The 18619-nt window shown below is 32.8% G+C and overlaps 1 protein-coding gene across 1 annotated transcript in view; it reads left to right on the plus strand.

Annotated features, from left to right (window-relative positions):
• Window positions 1–18619, plus strand: part of EYS (EGF-like photoreceptor maintenance factor) — a 1642296-nt gene that overhangs the window by 535343 nt on the left and 1088334 nt on the right. The window contains 1 exon segment of the mRNA XM_020287130.2: window positions 15038–15159. Coding sequence (XP_020142719.2) covers window positions 15038–15159 — 122 coding nt within the window.

Consider the following 18619-nt stretch of genomic DNA (forward strand, 5'->3'; position numbering starts at 1 on the left):
GGACTTCCAATGGCTAAATATTAGAAAATTTGAGCACTAAAAATATAGTTGTATAGGTGTAAAAATATAGTTAGGTAGTTAGATAAAATGAATAATACTTGATAGCACAACAAAGTGACTATAATCAACAGTAAGTTAGGGTAAATTTTAAAATAACCAAAAGACTGGAATTAGACTATTCTTAACATAAAGAAATGATAAATGCCTGAGATGGTGGATACCCCACTTAGCCTGATTTGATTAATTCATATTGTATGCCTGTATCAACACATCACATGTACCCTATAAAGATATATAACTATTATGTACCCATAATAATTAAAAATTAAAAAAGAAACTTCAGCTTTTAGCAAATTTCAATTATTAAAAACAAAGTTTGAAGACAGAGAAAAATAAAATAATGAAGTTAATAGATTATAATTCACTGAATAATATAATAAATGAGTCAATTCTTATAGAAATATAAGGTGAATTGAAAAATAGACAAATACATAGAGAGGAGTAAAGGGAAAGCTCTTCCTTATAGCAGAAAATTAACGTATATATGAAAGTAATGATAGTTACAAAATCATTAATGATTGCTAGAACTAGTGGGTGAGTTGTTCATAAGAAACAAGATGGATATATCATTTAAAAATAACTCTCTAAAATTATTAAGCTCAAATGGACAAATTATAAGTTTTTATTGGAACAATATAACAAATACTAAAACAAACTAAATTGAAATGTCCCCTGAGATACACTGAGGACACCATATCACTTCGGTTTTATTTCTTCCAAAAGTATTATACATAAAACCTGAATTTGAATAAAAAGACAACATCAGATAAATCAAAACTGAAAGATATTTCACAAAATGATGGGAGTGTTATATACAAAATATCAAGGTCCAGATACTTAAAATCTACTCTCCTAGTAATTTTCAAGAACATGATACATTATCATTAACTATAGTCAATAGTGTTTTCTGGTAATTGTACTGTGAAGATGTAAGATATTACATTCTTCTTAGAAAATACATATTGCAGTACTTAAGAGCAAAGAGTCATAATATTTCAAACTTTCCCTCTAATGGTTCTCAAAAAGAATTGCCTATGATATAGATAATATATCATGTCATATACTAGAAATTCACATAATATAGATAAGTAAACAGGGAGGAAATATTAAGGCAAATATCGAAAAATATAAACAATTTGGGACTGTAGTATTGAAGTTTCTTGCACTATTTTTAAATTTTTCTGTGAGCTTTAAGCAATATTATAATTAAAAGTTAACTTAATTTACCTTAGTATTCAACAGTAAGTACTACATACCTGTTAGAATGGCTAAAATTAAACAAACAAAACCCAAATGACAGACAATGCTAAATGCTTGTGAAGCAGAACAACCTAAACTGTCTTCGTTGATGGTGGGAATATCATGTCTCCCAGAATTCAAATCTTACACCAAGTGCAGATATTGTACATTTGCTAAATAAATAATTATTTCCAGATATTTTTTATTACTTGAATAACGTATATTCTCTTAATGCATGAAGGCAAATTAAATAGATTAGAAAACTGGAGTAAAACATTTTGTATTTCTCAGCAACGAAAGGATCCCGATTTATACATTCATTAAAATTCATTGTTTAAAACCAATTCATTTTCATCATTGCAATTTTTGGTAAGCATGATATGTGCTTTCTCCCTCTGTTGTTTTATGTGAGTAATATGCAATTGCTCCTTTTTGACATTTGATGGCTTAAGTGTTTAATGTAATAGATTTGAGGGAATTTGGAACTCTTAAAATTTGCTATAGCTAAGTGTGCTTTATCAAATATATATTTTGTGGGTAATACATATTGATTTTCAATTTTATGACAGACACAAATACACTCTATTAAACAATATATAAATTATTAGTAAGAATATTTCCTTGTAAATTTAAATGTGAATTAACATTTCTCAAAATATAGTAATGTTTTTCATATACTAGAAAACTTTTCTTATGTAGGAATAAGGTATAGGTATTTATCTGATTCTGTTTGATTCAATTTCAGACTTTAACCTAAATTGACTACCCTTAATCACTCTAGTTGAGGATTTATGGCATGAAATTGCTGAAACTAATCATTTGACTGATAATACTCAGTGAAAGCTTAGAAGTATAGCTTACCTTTTCCAAGGTTATTTTTAAAATCACCTTGGAACACTTTCAAACAATAGAAAATGTTAGTTCTTAGAACTTCATATTTGGGATATTTTTAAAAGCCATGTGAATCTATTGCTTGCATAGAAGCTCAGAAATTAAAGCAATGGTATTCATCAAAATATATTTATTATTTCCAACTTTGGGACAAATCTGCGACTAAATAGGAAGCAAAAATGGATTTTTAATTTTTAATTTAAGTTTACTTACATGAAAATATCTGCAATGTCTTAAGAGTTAAAAGAAACATAGTCTTGAAGAACTGGGGGTGTGGGGAGCAGCACTGCCCTGAGACTGAATTCACAGACTTGGGCTGTGGGCCTGGGCAGAAGACTGGCTTGCCTCCTGACATCGCCTTGCCCTCCACTTCCTCACCTAAATTTGGGGATAAGACAGTACCCACTCAGGCTCTTCGTGAGGACAAAATGAGTGGGCTGTAGAAAACACTTAAAACAGTACCTGGAGTGCTTTAACTTCTAAGGAATTATTATCCTTATGAATGTTACCTAAATAATGTGTGCCTCCTCAGTGAATCAAAGCTCCCTAACTATATGAAAACCAGAAATGTTTTCATTATGTTGTTATCTTTGTGCTTTATTTACCACAATAAAAGTTTATAAAAGCTACAGATTTATATGAATAACTATTTTCCAAAGTTAAAGTTACTTTTGTAAAACATGATGACAAAACAAGACCACTGGGGAGACTGAAGTTTGTTCTTGCTTTATACCGTGGGCTGTGGTATGTAACAACAGGAGACTCCTTTGGTCTTGACTGGTATTACCCTACTTTTCAAACTTTTAAAATCACCCACCATTTTTTTACTTGAGAGTGTTTAATGTACTGGACTGCTATGTACCATGTTTTAATCAGAAATTTGAATTTAAATGTTTTCTCTCAGAAAAAAAGAAAAAAATCTTTAAAAATTTAACCCTTTCAGTGGGATTATGATATGGTTTTGGGAAAATGAATAGACAAGGAGTTAGGCTGAACTCCTAGAATGTGGTTCCCTGATAAATGCTTACTATTCTACTTATGAAGCAGAAGATTTTGTATTATTTTTAACTGATCCTAATCCCCCAATATTACACAACATATCATAGCAGTAAGAAGTAGGGGCAGTTGTCCCCAAGCATGCATGCCCTTCATTAAATTGAAGGTCAACATATGGAAGTTTACATACTGAGACCAAGACATACAGTATTAAAAATGTAAATTTATAGATAATCAACTTCCTTTTATATTTGATCTTGACATACCATTGGATGCCCTATTTCTGCTGAGGATGTAAAATTCATCCTATTAATGGTAATGTGGTCATTAATATATAGTCATTAATATATGGTCAATTAATATGAGTGATATAAAATGGCTGGTTATTCCCAGGTAAATGCTGACTTCTTTGTGTTAATACAGCGTGTTTTGGGTGGGGGTTTCTCTCTCTTCTGATTCTTTTCCTCTCTGCGCTGTGGCATCTGAGTTTGTAGGTGGTTTATGTAATATGATGGCTTGAAGAAAATTGTTTAATTTTTGTTTTGTAACTGAGTTTTCTCGGAGTCTATTGAAATTTCTTATAGGAGTTAGTCTGTTTGCCCTCTTCTGCCATGATAGTGTCCTCTGTGACATCAAGATTGTAGGTAATTGTGGCCTATTCTCTTTTCTTGGTCCCTTCAAGATGATTCTCTCATTTTCTCAAGCTTGCCTCACCTCCTAATGTGTTTTCACTTTAGCCTTCACAGTTGCTGAATTTACCCTGAAAATCCCCTTGGTTAGCAAGATCAAAGCTTCAACCCTTCAGACATCTGCTAGAGATCCATTCCATCCTTCTCTGAAGAAAGCCTCCCTGGGAAACATGTCAGTCAGCACACTCACTCCAAAAAATTTAGGAATCATCTTATCTTTCTGCTAACAAGATGGTGGCAGCAGTATTGGTAGTATGCAGGGAAAGGTTATATCAACCTATTGCCATTTGATTGCCCAATTGCCATTTCTACCTTTTTAAAATTATTGTTATTATTTCAGACTATTACGGGAGTACAAACCCTTTGGTTACATATATTGCCTTGGCACCAACCAAGTTGGAGCTACAAGCACACCCAACCTCCAGACATCATGCACCTATACCCATTGGGTATGAATATGCCCATCCTCTCCTCCCCCTCCCACCTGCCCAACACCCTATGAATGTTACTTCTGTATGTGCTCATAAATGTTGATCAATTAACCAATTAAATGGTGAGTATATGTGGTGCTTGTGTTTCCATTCTTTTTTTTTATTTTTTATTTTTTCATATTATGGGGGTACAAATATTGTTAGGGTTACATATGTTGCCCCTGCCATTCCTCCCCACGCCCTCCCTCCGCCAGCCTTACCAAAACATCAAGCATGTCCTACTATCAGGTGGTGGGCATTGCACCTATTTTGTAAGTGTAAATTCTTCCCCTCCTCCCCCCTCCCATTTGCCCACCACCCGATAAAAGTTTGTTTGTTTTTTTCCCTTTTTTTGACTTTTGGGTTACATTGTATATCTTAGCCTTTCCCTTGGAAGGTTTAGATGTATTCCCTCTTACCCCCACCCCCACTATGCTCTCCACAACCCTAAGATGTGTATCTCCCCCTCCCCCAAACCCTAGTGGGCACTATCCCCATTTGAGCATCATAGTTTTAATCAGTCAGTACCAATTCTTGTGATACTTCACTTCTACCTTATTGTTGCCCCAAAACTATAGGTGCATACTCTTTGTTAGACTGATCATGTGATACCAGGCTACAAGCAAACCTAAGTCTCCTCTGTCCTTGCACGTCTGTCTGGGGAGTTCCTGTGTCTGCCCATGCTGCCTCAACTGGTTCCAAAACCAGAAGATAACCCTGTAAAGGATAGGTTTGTTTTGTGTGTGTGTCTTTAAGTTCTTTTTTTTCCCTAAAAATTGTGTGAATTATGAATTTTTTCTCTTTCTTCTCTTATTTCTTTTGGATAGACAAACTGCTTCAATGGCAGTACATCTACTGCCACTACCACTGTACCAAAAACAACAAAAATAAAACAACTGCTACAACAATGGTTTAAACAATTTTTTTTCCCTCAAAACCCTAGCTTTTGAAATTCAGAATGTCTTTAATTTTAAAGTAGGATATCTGCTGCAATGGTAGAGAAAAAAAGTCATTCAGGAATTCAATTGAATTTCTTATTGTATGTATGATACTGAGTCTTCCCCTGTACCAAGTAATGAATAAGGTAACCGAGAACAACCAAGATTTAACATGGATATCAGTTAAAATTATTAAGAAGAGAATATTAATTTACTATATTTTAATAGCTTTATTGAGATAAAATTCTTATGCCATAAGATTTTCCTCTGTAATGTAAACAATTCCATGAATTTTAGCATATTTGCAGAATCATGCAACCATCATCATGATAATCTAAATAAGAACATTTGGTCACCACCAAAATAAAACTCATAACATAAACATTAGCAGCCACTCCACACCTTCCTCCCTACTAACCTGCTTTCTTCCTCTATAGATTTGCCTATCCTGGACATTTAATATAAATAAAATATATGGCCTTTTGATACTGACTTCTTTCAATTAATATAATTTCTGATATGGAGGATTAATACCTGTCATTTTGCAACTTTTTCTATATGTCTTATCTGGTTTTGTTCCATTATTCTCCATTATTGTCTTTATAAACATATTCTAGAGTACAATTTTGATTCCCTTGTTATTTCTTTGCCTATATTAGTTTTTTAATTATCTTCTTACCATATTTCCTGGAAGTTACAATTAAGCATATTAAAGAAATTTTGTTCAAATTAGTGCTAACTTAATTTTTAATATATATAAAAACTTTGCTTTGATATATCTCCATTATCCCTCCCTCCATTGTACTATGTCATATGTGGAATGATCTTATTTTTATTTTGTTCCATGATGAACATGGAGTGGTCTATGAAATTATTTATGTTCAACAGAAAAACAGACTGGCCAGATTGTGAAGCCAGTCTAGCTCACTTGATACTAGGGCAGGGCTATTTCATTCTTTCTCACTTTAATTACTCGAAAAATATTTAAGTGCATTGGTGGTATAGTGGTGAACATAGCTGCCTTCCAAAATATTTTACTAACATGTAAAAGTGACAAAAGTAATTTTGTTTGTTACATATTTATTTAGTTAAAGAACATATCTGAACATGGATTTTTTTTTCTTTTTTCCTACTTGAAGGTTTGCTTTGTCTAAAGAATGAGAATTCTGAGTAAATTATAAAATTAAAATTAAAGTAATTGACTTTGTATGTTTAAATTCAATCTGGAAAGGCAATTTGCTTTCTCAGAGTTGTATAAATAAATAAAATTTATAGATTTCAATTTAGGAGCAATATTTATAAAAATACATCTACAACATTTGCCATTAGAATATTATTTCTAAGGATTATTGGGAAAATGTGGTCATTTCCATTGCTTCCTGTCTCACTGATCATTGCTAGATTTGAGAAGAAATCTGCACAACTGAAGTAAGGGCTGGGGAGTCAGGAGGGAGAGCGAGAGGGAGAAGAAAAAATAGTATCTCCTCCCAAAACAAATCATTGCTCCAATTTCATTGATTTCTGTGAAATTGCAACCATCACTGGTCTTTTACGATGCACAAAATGTCCACCTAACGTCCATTATCACTTAATGTTCATTAAACATATATAGTGTCAGTTGGCTCATCTGTTTAGTAAAAGGCACTGTCTTTTTCTTAGAATTTAGATAATAGATTCATAATGAGTTTTATGAGGATATAAAGAGGACACATCTTTAATGCATTGAGGTATGCTCCATGAAGAACTACAGTTTACACAATTATGAGATATATAGTGTATAGACAGTAGTTCCTCATGGAATTTATAATATCCAGTCTAATCTTTTCATATTTTTGTTGCAGATTATAGAAGTTGGGTGACTTGATTTCTACTTATCTATATGGTGAATGCCACTATGTTTTTGTTTCTGCTATTTACACATTCTATATGACACCTCCTATACAGAAATGTTGTCTATAAATCATTATTTACATACTTTAAACATTGCCATGTTTTTATAAATATCTGAATTCTGCTATCACGTTAAACATTTTAAACAGCCTTTTTTCTTTAAGTTTGTCTAAATCATAAAGAAAATTTCAAGCTACTAGACATATGGAATCATGTTTTAGCATTTTCACATTGTTATAAACATTTATATTCACTTAGTGTGCTTAAAACAATATTGTTTTTTAAGAAATTTAACATCATAGAGAACTTGATATAAATGTGATTCATACACTTAAATGTGACATACTAATTTGATACAAGTTGCAATTAGAGGAAAATATGGTTCTTTTATTTTGTAGTTTTCAATTAGAGGTAAATGCACATTTCTACTACCAATACAACTTCAGTGGGAACCTCAGCACTTGTTATTTTCTGAATTGATGACATTGTAAAAGGAAACTAATAAAAACAGGTTTTAAATTTTTTCTACTGAACATGTATACAAATAAAATGTATATTACTTTAGTTTCTTAGCTTTACAAAAATATAATTTTCAGCAAAATAAAACCTCAAAAACAGAAACATATATTTTTTAAATACAATTAAGAAATAGAGTGTGATTATCAGTGTGAGAAGATCAACTATACTTCTTTCCCACTTTTTTAGGAAAGCTTTCAACATCTCCTCAATGTGCACAGGTCCAAATCCTATGAATCACTAAGCCTTTTAGGATATTGTCCCAATCTACAGAGATAGTTCAAATTAGTAAATTTCATTTAACACATCCTTGTATTTATCACATGTTAGTGTAATAACTAACATATCATATGTTAACATAAACATCTTTGAAAAGGGGATGCATTTTTACAGTAATGATATCTTAATATCTTTAAATAATATTTTAATCACTTTCAAATTTCAATTGACAAATTTTGCTTTCTGCGTTAGTTTCCTATGATTGCTGTAACTAATTGTCACACACTAAAAACTACACAAGTTTATCATTTTATAGTTTTGGGGGCTGGAAATCTAAAATAAGGTTTTGCAGGGTTGTCTTCTTTCTGAAGACTTCCATTTCACTGCTTTTTCCAGGTTTTAGAGACTACCTGTATTCCCTGGCCCATGGCCCCTTCTTTGTATCAGGAAAGTCTTGTTTTCATCTTCACATCTCCTCCATCCTTTCACTTCTTGCCTCCCTCTTGTAAGGGCCCTCCTAGGACCCTTATGATTGCATTTAGGGCCTACCCAGATGAACCAGGATGATCTCACCATGTCAAAATCCTTGATTTAATCACATCTGCAAATTCCTGTTTGTTATCTAAGGTAACATTCTCAGGTTTCTGGAATTAAGACATTCCAGATATCTTTGAAGGGGAGGGTGGTGAAGGGAATGGGAGGGCATTATTCGTTCTATCACACTACCCTTAGTGGTATATAAGATAAAGCTCCCTTAAACTCGGTGGCATGTTATGGTCAGTGAAATGTGCTAATGCATTTCCTTATTTCCTGCATTTTGTGTTCCATTCACAATGACTTGTTTTCAATTTCCTGAACTTTCTCAGCTTCTGGCCCTCATCTTTTTGTAATAGAAAGCACTCCCCATGCCTTCTGCATCCCGCATGCATAACCTTGATAATGTGTGGTAATTTTTTAGGACTCACTCTAAATATCATCTGTTTAGAAAGCTTTCTGGTAGCACTTAGGATGCCTCAGTTGCCCTTATATTTGGCTCTGTAAGTTTTCTATGTTGAATAACAAGTTATCATAAGCTTAAATACTTAAAACAACCCTCATTTATTATTTCGTAATTTTTGTAAATCAGAAGTTTGAGTATGGCTTAGCTGAATTCTCTGCTCATAGTCTCACCAGACTGAAACCGAGCTGTTGGCCAGGGCTGTGAGTTAATCTAAAGTCCAGTTTCTTCTTCCAAACTTACTGGTTGTTGGTAGACTCTCCATCCTTGTCGTTTTATAACTCCAGTCTTGCTTCCTTAATGGTTGTCTACTCAGTGTGTTCTCAGCTCCTAGGGCCCATCTGCCATTTCCTGTCATGTGACAGTCTGTACATCACAGCTTTTGCTTTGCTTCTTCAAATATGATGATGACTCTGACTTCTATAAACTGTCACACGATTTGGTCAAGTCTACTCAGGATAATCTCACTTTTTTGATAGACTCTCCTTTGATTAGGGAGCCTTAATTATATCCACAAATCCTTTCTTCATTGTAATGTAAAATAGTTATGGCAGTGATATTCTATTATATTCACAAATCTCACCTGCATTTAAAGGGAGGGGTTTATATGGGCATGTACATTAGTGGTGGGATTCTTGGGGGCAATATTAGAATTCTACCCACCACAGTGACTCGTGAGAAATTGATCATGTTTATGTTTTATTACACTGTATTGATTTAATTGCCTGTTTGAACCCCTCATTGTTTATAAACCCATCATCTAACACAATGCTTGCCACATTATAGGGGCTCGTTTCATATTTGTATACTGAATTAATATACAAATTAGCATGATATGGAAGTACAGTGAATTCATATGCATTTTTCAAAAGAGAATATCATATGTGTTTTCTTAAATATGAGTATGAATTATTGTTCAGCTACAGAATGGATTATATGCATGAAATTATTTACAAAATGACAGCTAAATTCACTTCCCACTAGCAAAGAAAAATACCTCATCTCATAATTAAATATTTAGAAGTAGATTATTAGAAAAAAAGGGTATGCATAAGAACTTTTTGTTAAGGACAATTCATTCATTTTTATGCATCTGTGGCAAATGTTTGTTCAATGCAATTTCCCTTATTTTACAAAAAAAATAATACTTTCATTATGATAAAATAGTATCCATAAATATAACATTAGTGATACATTTCAATATCCTAATGGTTTAAGGACAAGGAAGAAGTCCATTCCTATTTGAATTTCTCTACACTACCTAACATAGCTCTTACAAAACAGTAGCTACTTAATAGAATTTTTTATTGAAGGACATTTTTAGTTTAATGCACTTAGGAAGTAGTTTTGTATTTTTACTTTTTTTTTTTTTTAGCTGTACTTGAAAATTGAAGTCCTGAGAGTTCTGAATTTTTATTGCTCTTATTTTATGGACACTAACTATATCATTTTGGTTCTTTGACTCTACACATTGTTGATATCTACACCAGCTTATAGCTAGGCCCTCTCATCTTTTTTCTTGTGGTTAGAATTGGGAGAATTACAGGGATTCTGAAGTTTTTGAATTTTCAACCTGCCACTGTACTTCTCAACTTTGAAAATTTCACTCCTTATCCAAATTCTTTTTTATTATACTTCCATCCCTGAAGTTGTGAAATTACTGAGAAAATCTGAGAAGTTCAAGAATTTCAGGATTATTGTACATTTTCTCCTTTAAGGTATTTAGCCAGGCACTTTCAGAACCTAAGTGTGTACATGTATCCTATACATCTTAGTGAATAAATGCTATTATTTAAATACTTTAAAAGGGCTAATATCTAAATATTTATACTATGCCCTGAAAACTGATACCAGAATAATCATTTTGTATTGATAAATAAATTGATGTTGTTTACACATCACTTTTGATTTGATATGGATTCCCTGGGATCAAGGCATTCTATTTCTTATCTCTAAATGCTTGTGTGCATTTCACACAGTGGCAATCGCTTTATCTAGTTACATTTTCTGAGTAAAAGATAAAACATATTTTCAGGACTGAGGTGTTCCTATTAAGATTAAAAGCTTATTATAATGTTCTTTTTTTTTTTTTTCATTGTTGACTTGTTTTGGGGATAGCAACAAATCCATCAAGCGAAGCTTATAGAGATAGCAACCTCCAGGGTATGAGAAAGAAAACACAGGGAGCATCAAATCATTAATAATGTACTTTCTTAATTGCAATGTCTTCAGAGAACATTTTTTAACAAGAGGTAGAAAGTATAAAGAAACAAAATAGAAATTTTTTAAAATGCTGTCACTTAACATTGCTGCCTGCTGGTACTTTGTTAGATGAAGCATAGAAATCATAAATAACATTTCTGTCTTAAATTTTAATGCAGAGAGAGAGAGAGAGAGAGAGTCACAATGCTAATGTGGAAAGAATCGAGACTAAATTGGATGCATTTATGCTGAAATATGCCAGATAAATGACAGTAGTTGCATGAGTGGTTCATTAGATAAGCACTGACACTTTGATTCTTTCCTTTCCAGGTTCTCACTGTGAATTTGGGCCTTGTGAGGCTGGTAATCCTTGTGAGAATGGTGCTGTATGTATAGAGAAAACGGATCTGGAAATGTTTCCCCTTGGGTTCCAGTGCCAGTGTGGGAAGGGCTTTGCAGGTACACGCTGTGAGATCAACATCAACGAGTGCAGTTCCAGCCCTTGCCTGCATGGATATTGCTATGACAGTGAGTTCGTTCAGCCACCACAATTATTGTAGAGCAATCCAACTTAGAATCCGACATAGTAATGGAAGAGCTCAGTGTATAACCATGATTGTTTACTGATTTTTAACCTACCTTAAATATCAAAGCCAATATCAATTATTTTCACTAAGTACCCCCATTTCTGAAAAATTGCATTTATATTGAGATGCGGTGTGATTTTATGTTCTAGTGTCAGAATTAACCTTTTTCTTTATTTTAAATGGTAGAATATCTAAAATACTCATTTGTAGGCATGGAAAAGCATTATTTATAGTATTTAAAATAACACATTATTTTAGCCTATCTACTACATGCACACACACACATGCACACACACTTCTCCCTACTGAAATGTATTTTCCTGAAGAAAAAGAAGAAAGTGGGAAGAAGGAAAAATAGGAGGAAAAAAAGATACAGGTAAAAGAAAGATTGAATATTGGAACAAATTTTCCTATGGAAGAACATTCCTAAAGTCAGTAATTTTTGATGAGACACAGGAAAATGAAATGACATTGTGCACTGAATGTGGCTAAGAGACATGAAGAGAAAAAAAAAAAAAGATCTATAAGGGTGTTGAAAAAAACTGTCCACCATATTTTGCCTTATTTTACCTCCTTTAAAATGTATTTCTACATGATCCCACAGTAAATGAAAAAAAGGTTAAAATAATATTAAGTATAAACCCCATTTCAGTAGAAAGTCATGTTATTTTAATTTTATTTAGAAATGGTACCATTTAACTCAAATTATGAATTCCCTTCTTAAAACCAATGCTCTGCAAATGCATGCCCTTATGGAGGCAAATGGATGTTTTAAATTAAGTGAAAAAGCCCACACATGAAACAACTGGCAATGATGAGGTCCTAGCTACCTGGAATAGCTATGTACATACTAATATCAAATTAATCTTTTTAACACTGCGCTAGCTAAGGAAAATAGATTGGTGGGTTGTGTGCCATGCCACTTGTTTGCTACTCCTGATGCAAATCATCATTATTGTTATTTTTTTTCCAGGAGTTTGGCACTTTAAAGATTGTGTTTTTAAATTTTGAAAATTCTCAAATTTCCTTGAAATAAGTGAGCATTACATTATTTATGAGCTCAAGCCCACATGTGTTTGGTGGTAATAGGAATGGTTCTCAAATCATTAAAATTTTGGAAAAAATGTAAATTCTGAATACTTCATCTATTAACATCATACTGCATAGTAGACTTATTTGTAATATATTTTGGACTTTATCCAAGGATATTTAGCTTCCAGGGAGCCAAAATATTTATTAAAAATTAGATCATACATGTGTAAGCTGTTATAAGAATAAATCTAAGACACTGGATTCTTAACACTTTCTCCAAAATAAGATAATTTGGGAAGCCAAACTTTCTGAATTCAAGTTAATAGTATTCATTACATGACTATATACAAGAAAGAATCATTAGTATGTATATGTGAATCTGTAAATCTTAAACACCATTATATGATTGTTCACTATTTTTCTGATACATTATTAAAATACTTCTATATTTTCACCATAAAATTTGATCATATCTCAAACTTTCATTCAGTATAAGCAATCTAAGATGCTTGGTGCATATTTAAGTATAAAATGAATAATACATCTAGATTCATAGAAAGCCTATCTGAAGAAAATTGGGCCTTAAAATGGTAGTATGTAATATTTATAAGCAACAATGAATTCAAATACAGTGACTGGATTTTCTGATAGAAAACACCACCACCATGAGCAAGATGATGTACTTAAAATGCATTTCCTATAAAGTGGTTATTAGCTACCATATGGCCCCATAGTTAACAAATTAGATATAGGAAAAATCCCCATTGTTTGTCCATTTCAAATATTTCAACAATCCCATTTTTGTATTTTCTCTGTATTATCCAATTTCCCTTTGGTATCAAATTCAATCCCCCAGGTTCTCTTTGGCACATAGTTCATTTATTAGCTTTTTAGTCTAGAGCAGTCAACATTAGAAAGTACATTTCTTGCCAGTAAAAGAATACTTTATTTTTTAACACTAATGTCTGTTTTCCAGACTCTTTGTTAATCAAAGTTACCTTTTGTTGTCATTTGCCTTTAAAAATAATTTAGCACGTAATGTCTATGCTGAAAGTTAATTTGATCTAGTTGTTTGTTACTTGCCAATATGCATCAGTATCCAAACTTGAATTATAATCAAATATATTTTTAAATATTATTATGATTGATGGTATTCCACCATGTCTTCATAACAGATAATAACATATTGTATGACACATGGTTTTAATTTCTTAAATATATAATGCCATGTATAACATAAAAACAAGCACAGACTGACATCATTTTATCACCTTATTTACAGTTATAGCTGTATATTTATTAATCATTTATATTCAGTGAGAGGTTAAAACCTAGATGCTAAATGAAAAAAGAAAATATTTAATAAGACAAAAATAAAATCCTATCTAAGGAGATGCCAGTTCTTGTGTGTCTCACTTGTCTCTTGTTCATGGCTGTGGCTGCCTTTTTCTCCTTAGAGGCCCTAGTTATATTAATACAAGCCGTTCAAAAGCATGGTGCAGAAGTCTAGAAGGTAGCTAAATTCCTTCCAGTGCATTGAAAATGTGGATGCCACTCAGGACCTAAGCATTTAATGAGCATAATAGCAAGTGCCTGCACGAGAAAGAGTGGCAATGTAGATCATATGGTATATCTCGGGATAATGAAGAACCCAGGGAACTGACTACAAGCAGCCATAAATCGAAGCCTGCTCCAGCTACAATTCATACTGTCACCATTTCCTTGAGATGCTTCGGACATTATTCTTTTTCATCATTAATGGTAAAATGAAGGACACATTCAGATCATTATTTTTAAACAATTATAGTGAAATATGAAAGCTCTTTTTAACTGAGGCTTAAGTAGTTCAATATCAACTTTCAGATAACTGTGCACTTTTGTCTCTTGTCACACATAGAACTTTAACAACCAACCAGTTAACTTCTTTTTTATTAAACCGGAATCAAAGAAAGTTAAATGACACAAAAGTAACCTATTTATCATATGTATTGTGTAGTTCCAAAAACAAGAGAGAAAAAATAAAATCAGATATTTTCATTGTTGCTTTGCAAATTGTGACCAAATGTTCACTGTGATTGTTCTTATTTCAAATAATTGAAGTTTTTTTTTTTTTAGTTAAATTAACTGAACAAGATAGTTATTTAGAAAATATTGGAGAGGACTGTGTAATAGAGTATTAAATATAAGAATTCACACTTGCTTTGGTTAAAAGTGAAATGCGTAGATGATTATAGTATTTTTGGAGTAATTAGCATTATTTGCACTCTAGATAAAGGAATGTTAAGAGTTTTCTCTTTTCTGTTGTTTCCAGTGGTTGATGGCTTTTCCTGCTTATGCAATCCAGGCTATGTTGGACTGAGATGTGAACAGGACATTGATGACTGTATCCTGAATGCCTGTGAGCACAATTCTACCTGCAAAGATCTGCATCTCGTTAGTATCCGCTGATCTTATTTAATATACCTTAATGTGAACTAACAAAATGTAACCCTTATGAATGCAGTGAACGTTTGCCTATGTGGTTTGTCAATATGTATATACATATGATATCTTACAATAAGAAAACAGAAACTCAAGTAACTTTTAAAAAACTTAAGAGTAGTAAAAAATTTTCTATTCTCCACGCTATACAGGTTGGTTTAAATACTATATAACAAATGGTTCATTCATTGGATTCACAACTCTTGACTATTGAATTTGTGTAAAATTTCAAACATTATTCTTAAATAATTTTTATATAAAATAAATAGAGTCTTACAGCCACCTATTTTTATCTAACTTAAAGTATTCTTATATATATATATATATATATATATATATTCATTATCATTCATTATCTTAAATTTTATTTTTATTTTCATCCACATTGTGTATTTTCATCATTTTCTTTCACTTATCTATGTTGGTGCTGTCTCTTCAGTACATATCCATTTGTCATCGCTTTTGTCACAAGCATGTGCCATTCTGCCTTAAACGGACTGTGACACAGTTGGCAAATCAATGGGATCCCCTCGGGCTCCTCATTTCTCAAGAAGCCTGACATAAAAAATATCTACTCAAGGTGGACTCAACTCACTGACTGGCATCAGAAAATAAATGACATACAACACAAGTCAATGTTACAATTCTAGTATAGGCTTATAGTTTATGCTTTAGCAATGGAACTGATTTTCACGAATGGACTACACTAATTGAAGTTAGAAAAGAAATCTTTGAAAAACAAGCCTATTTTTATCAACATATTTTAACTGTCAGTGCACTGACACTGTTTTTACAATGAAAGAATAATTTGTGGCAAATGCTTCTTTCCCACAAGGAAGGCAGAAACCTAAATGAATAATTATAGCTAACGTTTGGATATCCGTAACCAGGAACAGAGATGATCCATGGGTCATCTAGCCACTGTTTAGGTATGTGTGGCGGTCCTGGTACTTTGTCTTGTTCCATGCTAGATGCTTTGTCTGAGTCAGTCATGCTAATCTCATCACACTCTCTGGGATTTCTTTAGGGATAGTCATTTGACTCTATGCTGATCTCTGAGACAAGGGAGGAGTTCTTTCTTAGGAAAGGTTTTCTTCCTTATCCATGGAATGTAAGGAAAGGTAGGTAGATCTCTTGTAGACTTTCTAACATCTGGATATTATGCAAGTAGTTGCTGTTGCCATTTTCATACCCTAAAGTAGGGGAAGGAGGATACAGCCTTATGAGACGAATGGCCTTGAAGATAGCAGATCTGAGAGATGGAAGAAAATTAGCCTTTGATCAACTGTTGAATTCTTGACTGAACCTCCCAGCTTCATTAGGTCTAACCTCTGGACCAAATTGTATATGATCGTGTATGGCCTCTTGTTTAATATGGCTTAGGTCAGGTTTCCTTTTACTTGCAGTAAAATCATCTAATGTGACATATCCATAATGTGATTAAGCTTTATTTTAGCCTGTGACTTCAGCCTGAACTTCAGCAATAACACGAGTTTATTATAGTAGAAAGAACTTCATACCCATAATCATAAGAATCTATGTCTAGACATGACCTTGCCACAATTGTTCTCACATCTGCATGACACTAAGCCAGTCATTCGAGAAGTCAGAGACTACAAATTTAGATGCTGTATCATACCAAATAATAGAACTTTCATATATAATGTTCTTTAATTTATTCATTTTACAAATGGCCAGTAAGAAGCTATTCAGACCAACTTTAGTATCAGGTTAAAATCTTGACTCTTACTTTCAGAAATCATTATAATAAGAAAAAAGGAAAAGCAGAAAGAGGCAGGGCTGAAAAATAATTAAAGTTCTGACACTAAATAAGGTTCACTAACTAGATTATCATATTTTATTAATTGGTTCAAATATATTTTTACATACATAGGAGACTATTAAAATTATCTATCTCCTAACCATAATTCATACATCAACTTCAAGAACAGAAATGTCACTGCATTGGTGCTATCCTCTCAAGAGAAGGTATTACAGAGGCAATAGATTGTTTTAAAAAATTAAACAGTATTAAAAGCATTTTATAGCGTTCAGACATTTTGTCTGGGGCCCCAAAAACTACTCTCAGATTTGATAATTTCCAAGGAAGACTCAGAAAAGTTGTTTTACTTTTTGTTAGGGTTTATTACAATGAAAAGTTACACATTAACAATAGCAAAGGGAGAGACACATGGGTTGAAGTCTAAGAGAAATCAAGCACAAGCTTCTAGGTATATTCTCCCATTGGAGTTGCGTGGGCAGTGCTTAAAATATTTTCTCAGAAACAATGTGGAGCAGCATGTATAAAGTGTTACCAATAAGGGAAGCTCACTTAAGCCTTGTTGTCTAAGGATTTTATTGTGGGGCAGTCCTGGCTCCATGAAGCACCTGTGTAATTGACCTCAGCTAATCAGTCTTCTGCTCGTGTATCGGTCAAGCTGATACAGCATGGCCCAAAGCCCCAGGCATAGGAAAAAAAAAGGCTTTCAGCATAAATCACATCTCATTAGCATAAACTATTTGGCAGAGCTCAAGCTTTCAGGTATTAAAGACATTTCTGTCAGTCAGATGTTCCAAAGCTCAGAGAAGCCAATAGAGGACTAGTCCTTCCTTTGGAACACGTGGGTATGGGCAATCAAGCCTGCTGAATTAACTCTTCATTGCACAGATATTTTGTTAAACATTGCCTTTTTGTATAGGATTAAATAGTACATCATTGGAAAATAATACATTTTATAAAAATAAAACAAAAAATTTGCAAAGATAACTAAGAGAAAAAGAACTAAAAAGTCACAATTTTGAAATAAAGCCTGGAATCATAAAGCCTGGAATCATCATAAATAATTATTTGAGGTTCATATTATATTTGCTTGCTTTCACCAACTCAATGGTTGAAGAAAAACCTTAAAATGCTGAAGGCTTTGAAATGGAAGAGAAAATTAGAAAAGCAGAAAGTGGGATTTTCTGCAGAATATTTAATGATCCCTGTAAACTGAAAGATGACTTTATTTAATCTACAAGGCATTCACATTTACCTGAAGAGTCAGCAGCCTACTTGTTATATGGGTAGACTCTCCAAATCAACCTAAGCAGTCTCACCAACATGAGGCTTACTTCTTCTTTGAACTTGGAATGTGTGAAGCTTTAAGTTAGTATTTTCACATTTGCACCATTTCCCTATGATTACATTGTAGTATCAGGATATTGAATTTAGAAAAAAAAAGCAGAAAATCAGGAGACACTGAAACTACAATGAAAAGTATTTTGTAACAATGAACCAGTTTTCTTCTTTTCCTTTCTTTATGGTTCAGTAAACATAAGAAAACAATGGGAAGAAACAAAATAATTTTTGAGCACCTAGTATATGAGATACAAAAGTTAAGAAAGAGTACAGTAAGACTTATTCCCTCTT

This window comes from Microcebus murinus, chromosome 5, assembly GCF_040939455.1.
Source record: "Microcebus murinus isolate Inina chromosome 5, M.murinus_Inina_mat1.0, whole genome shotgun sequence".
NCBI lineage: Eukaryota > Metazoa > Chordata > Mammalia > Primates > Cheirogaleidae > Microcebus > Microcebus murinus.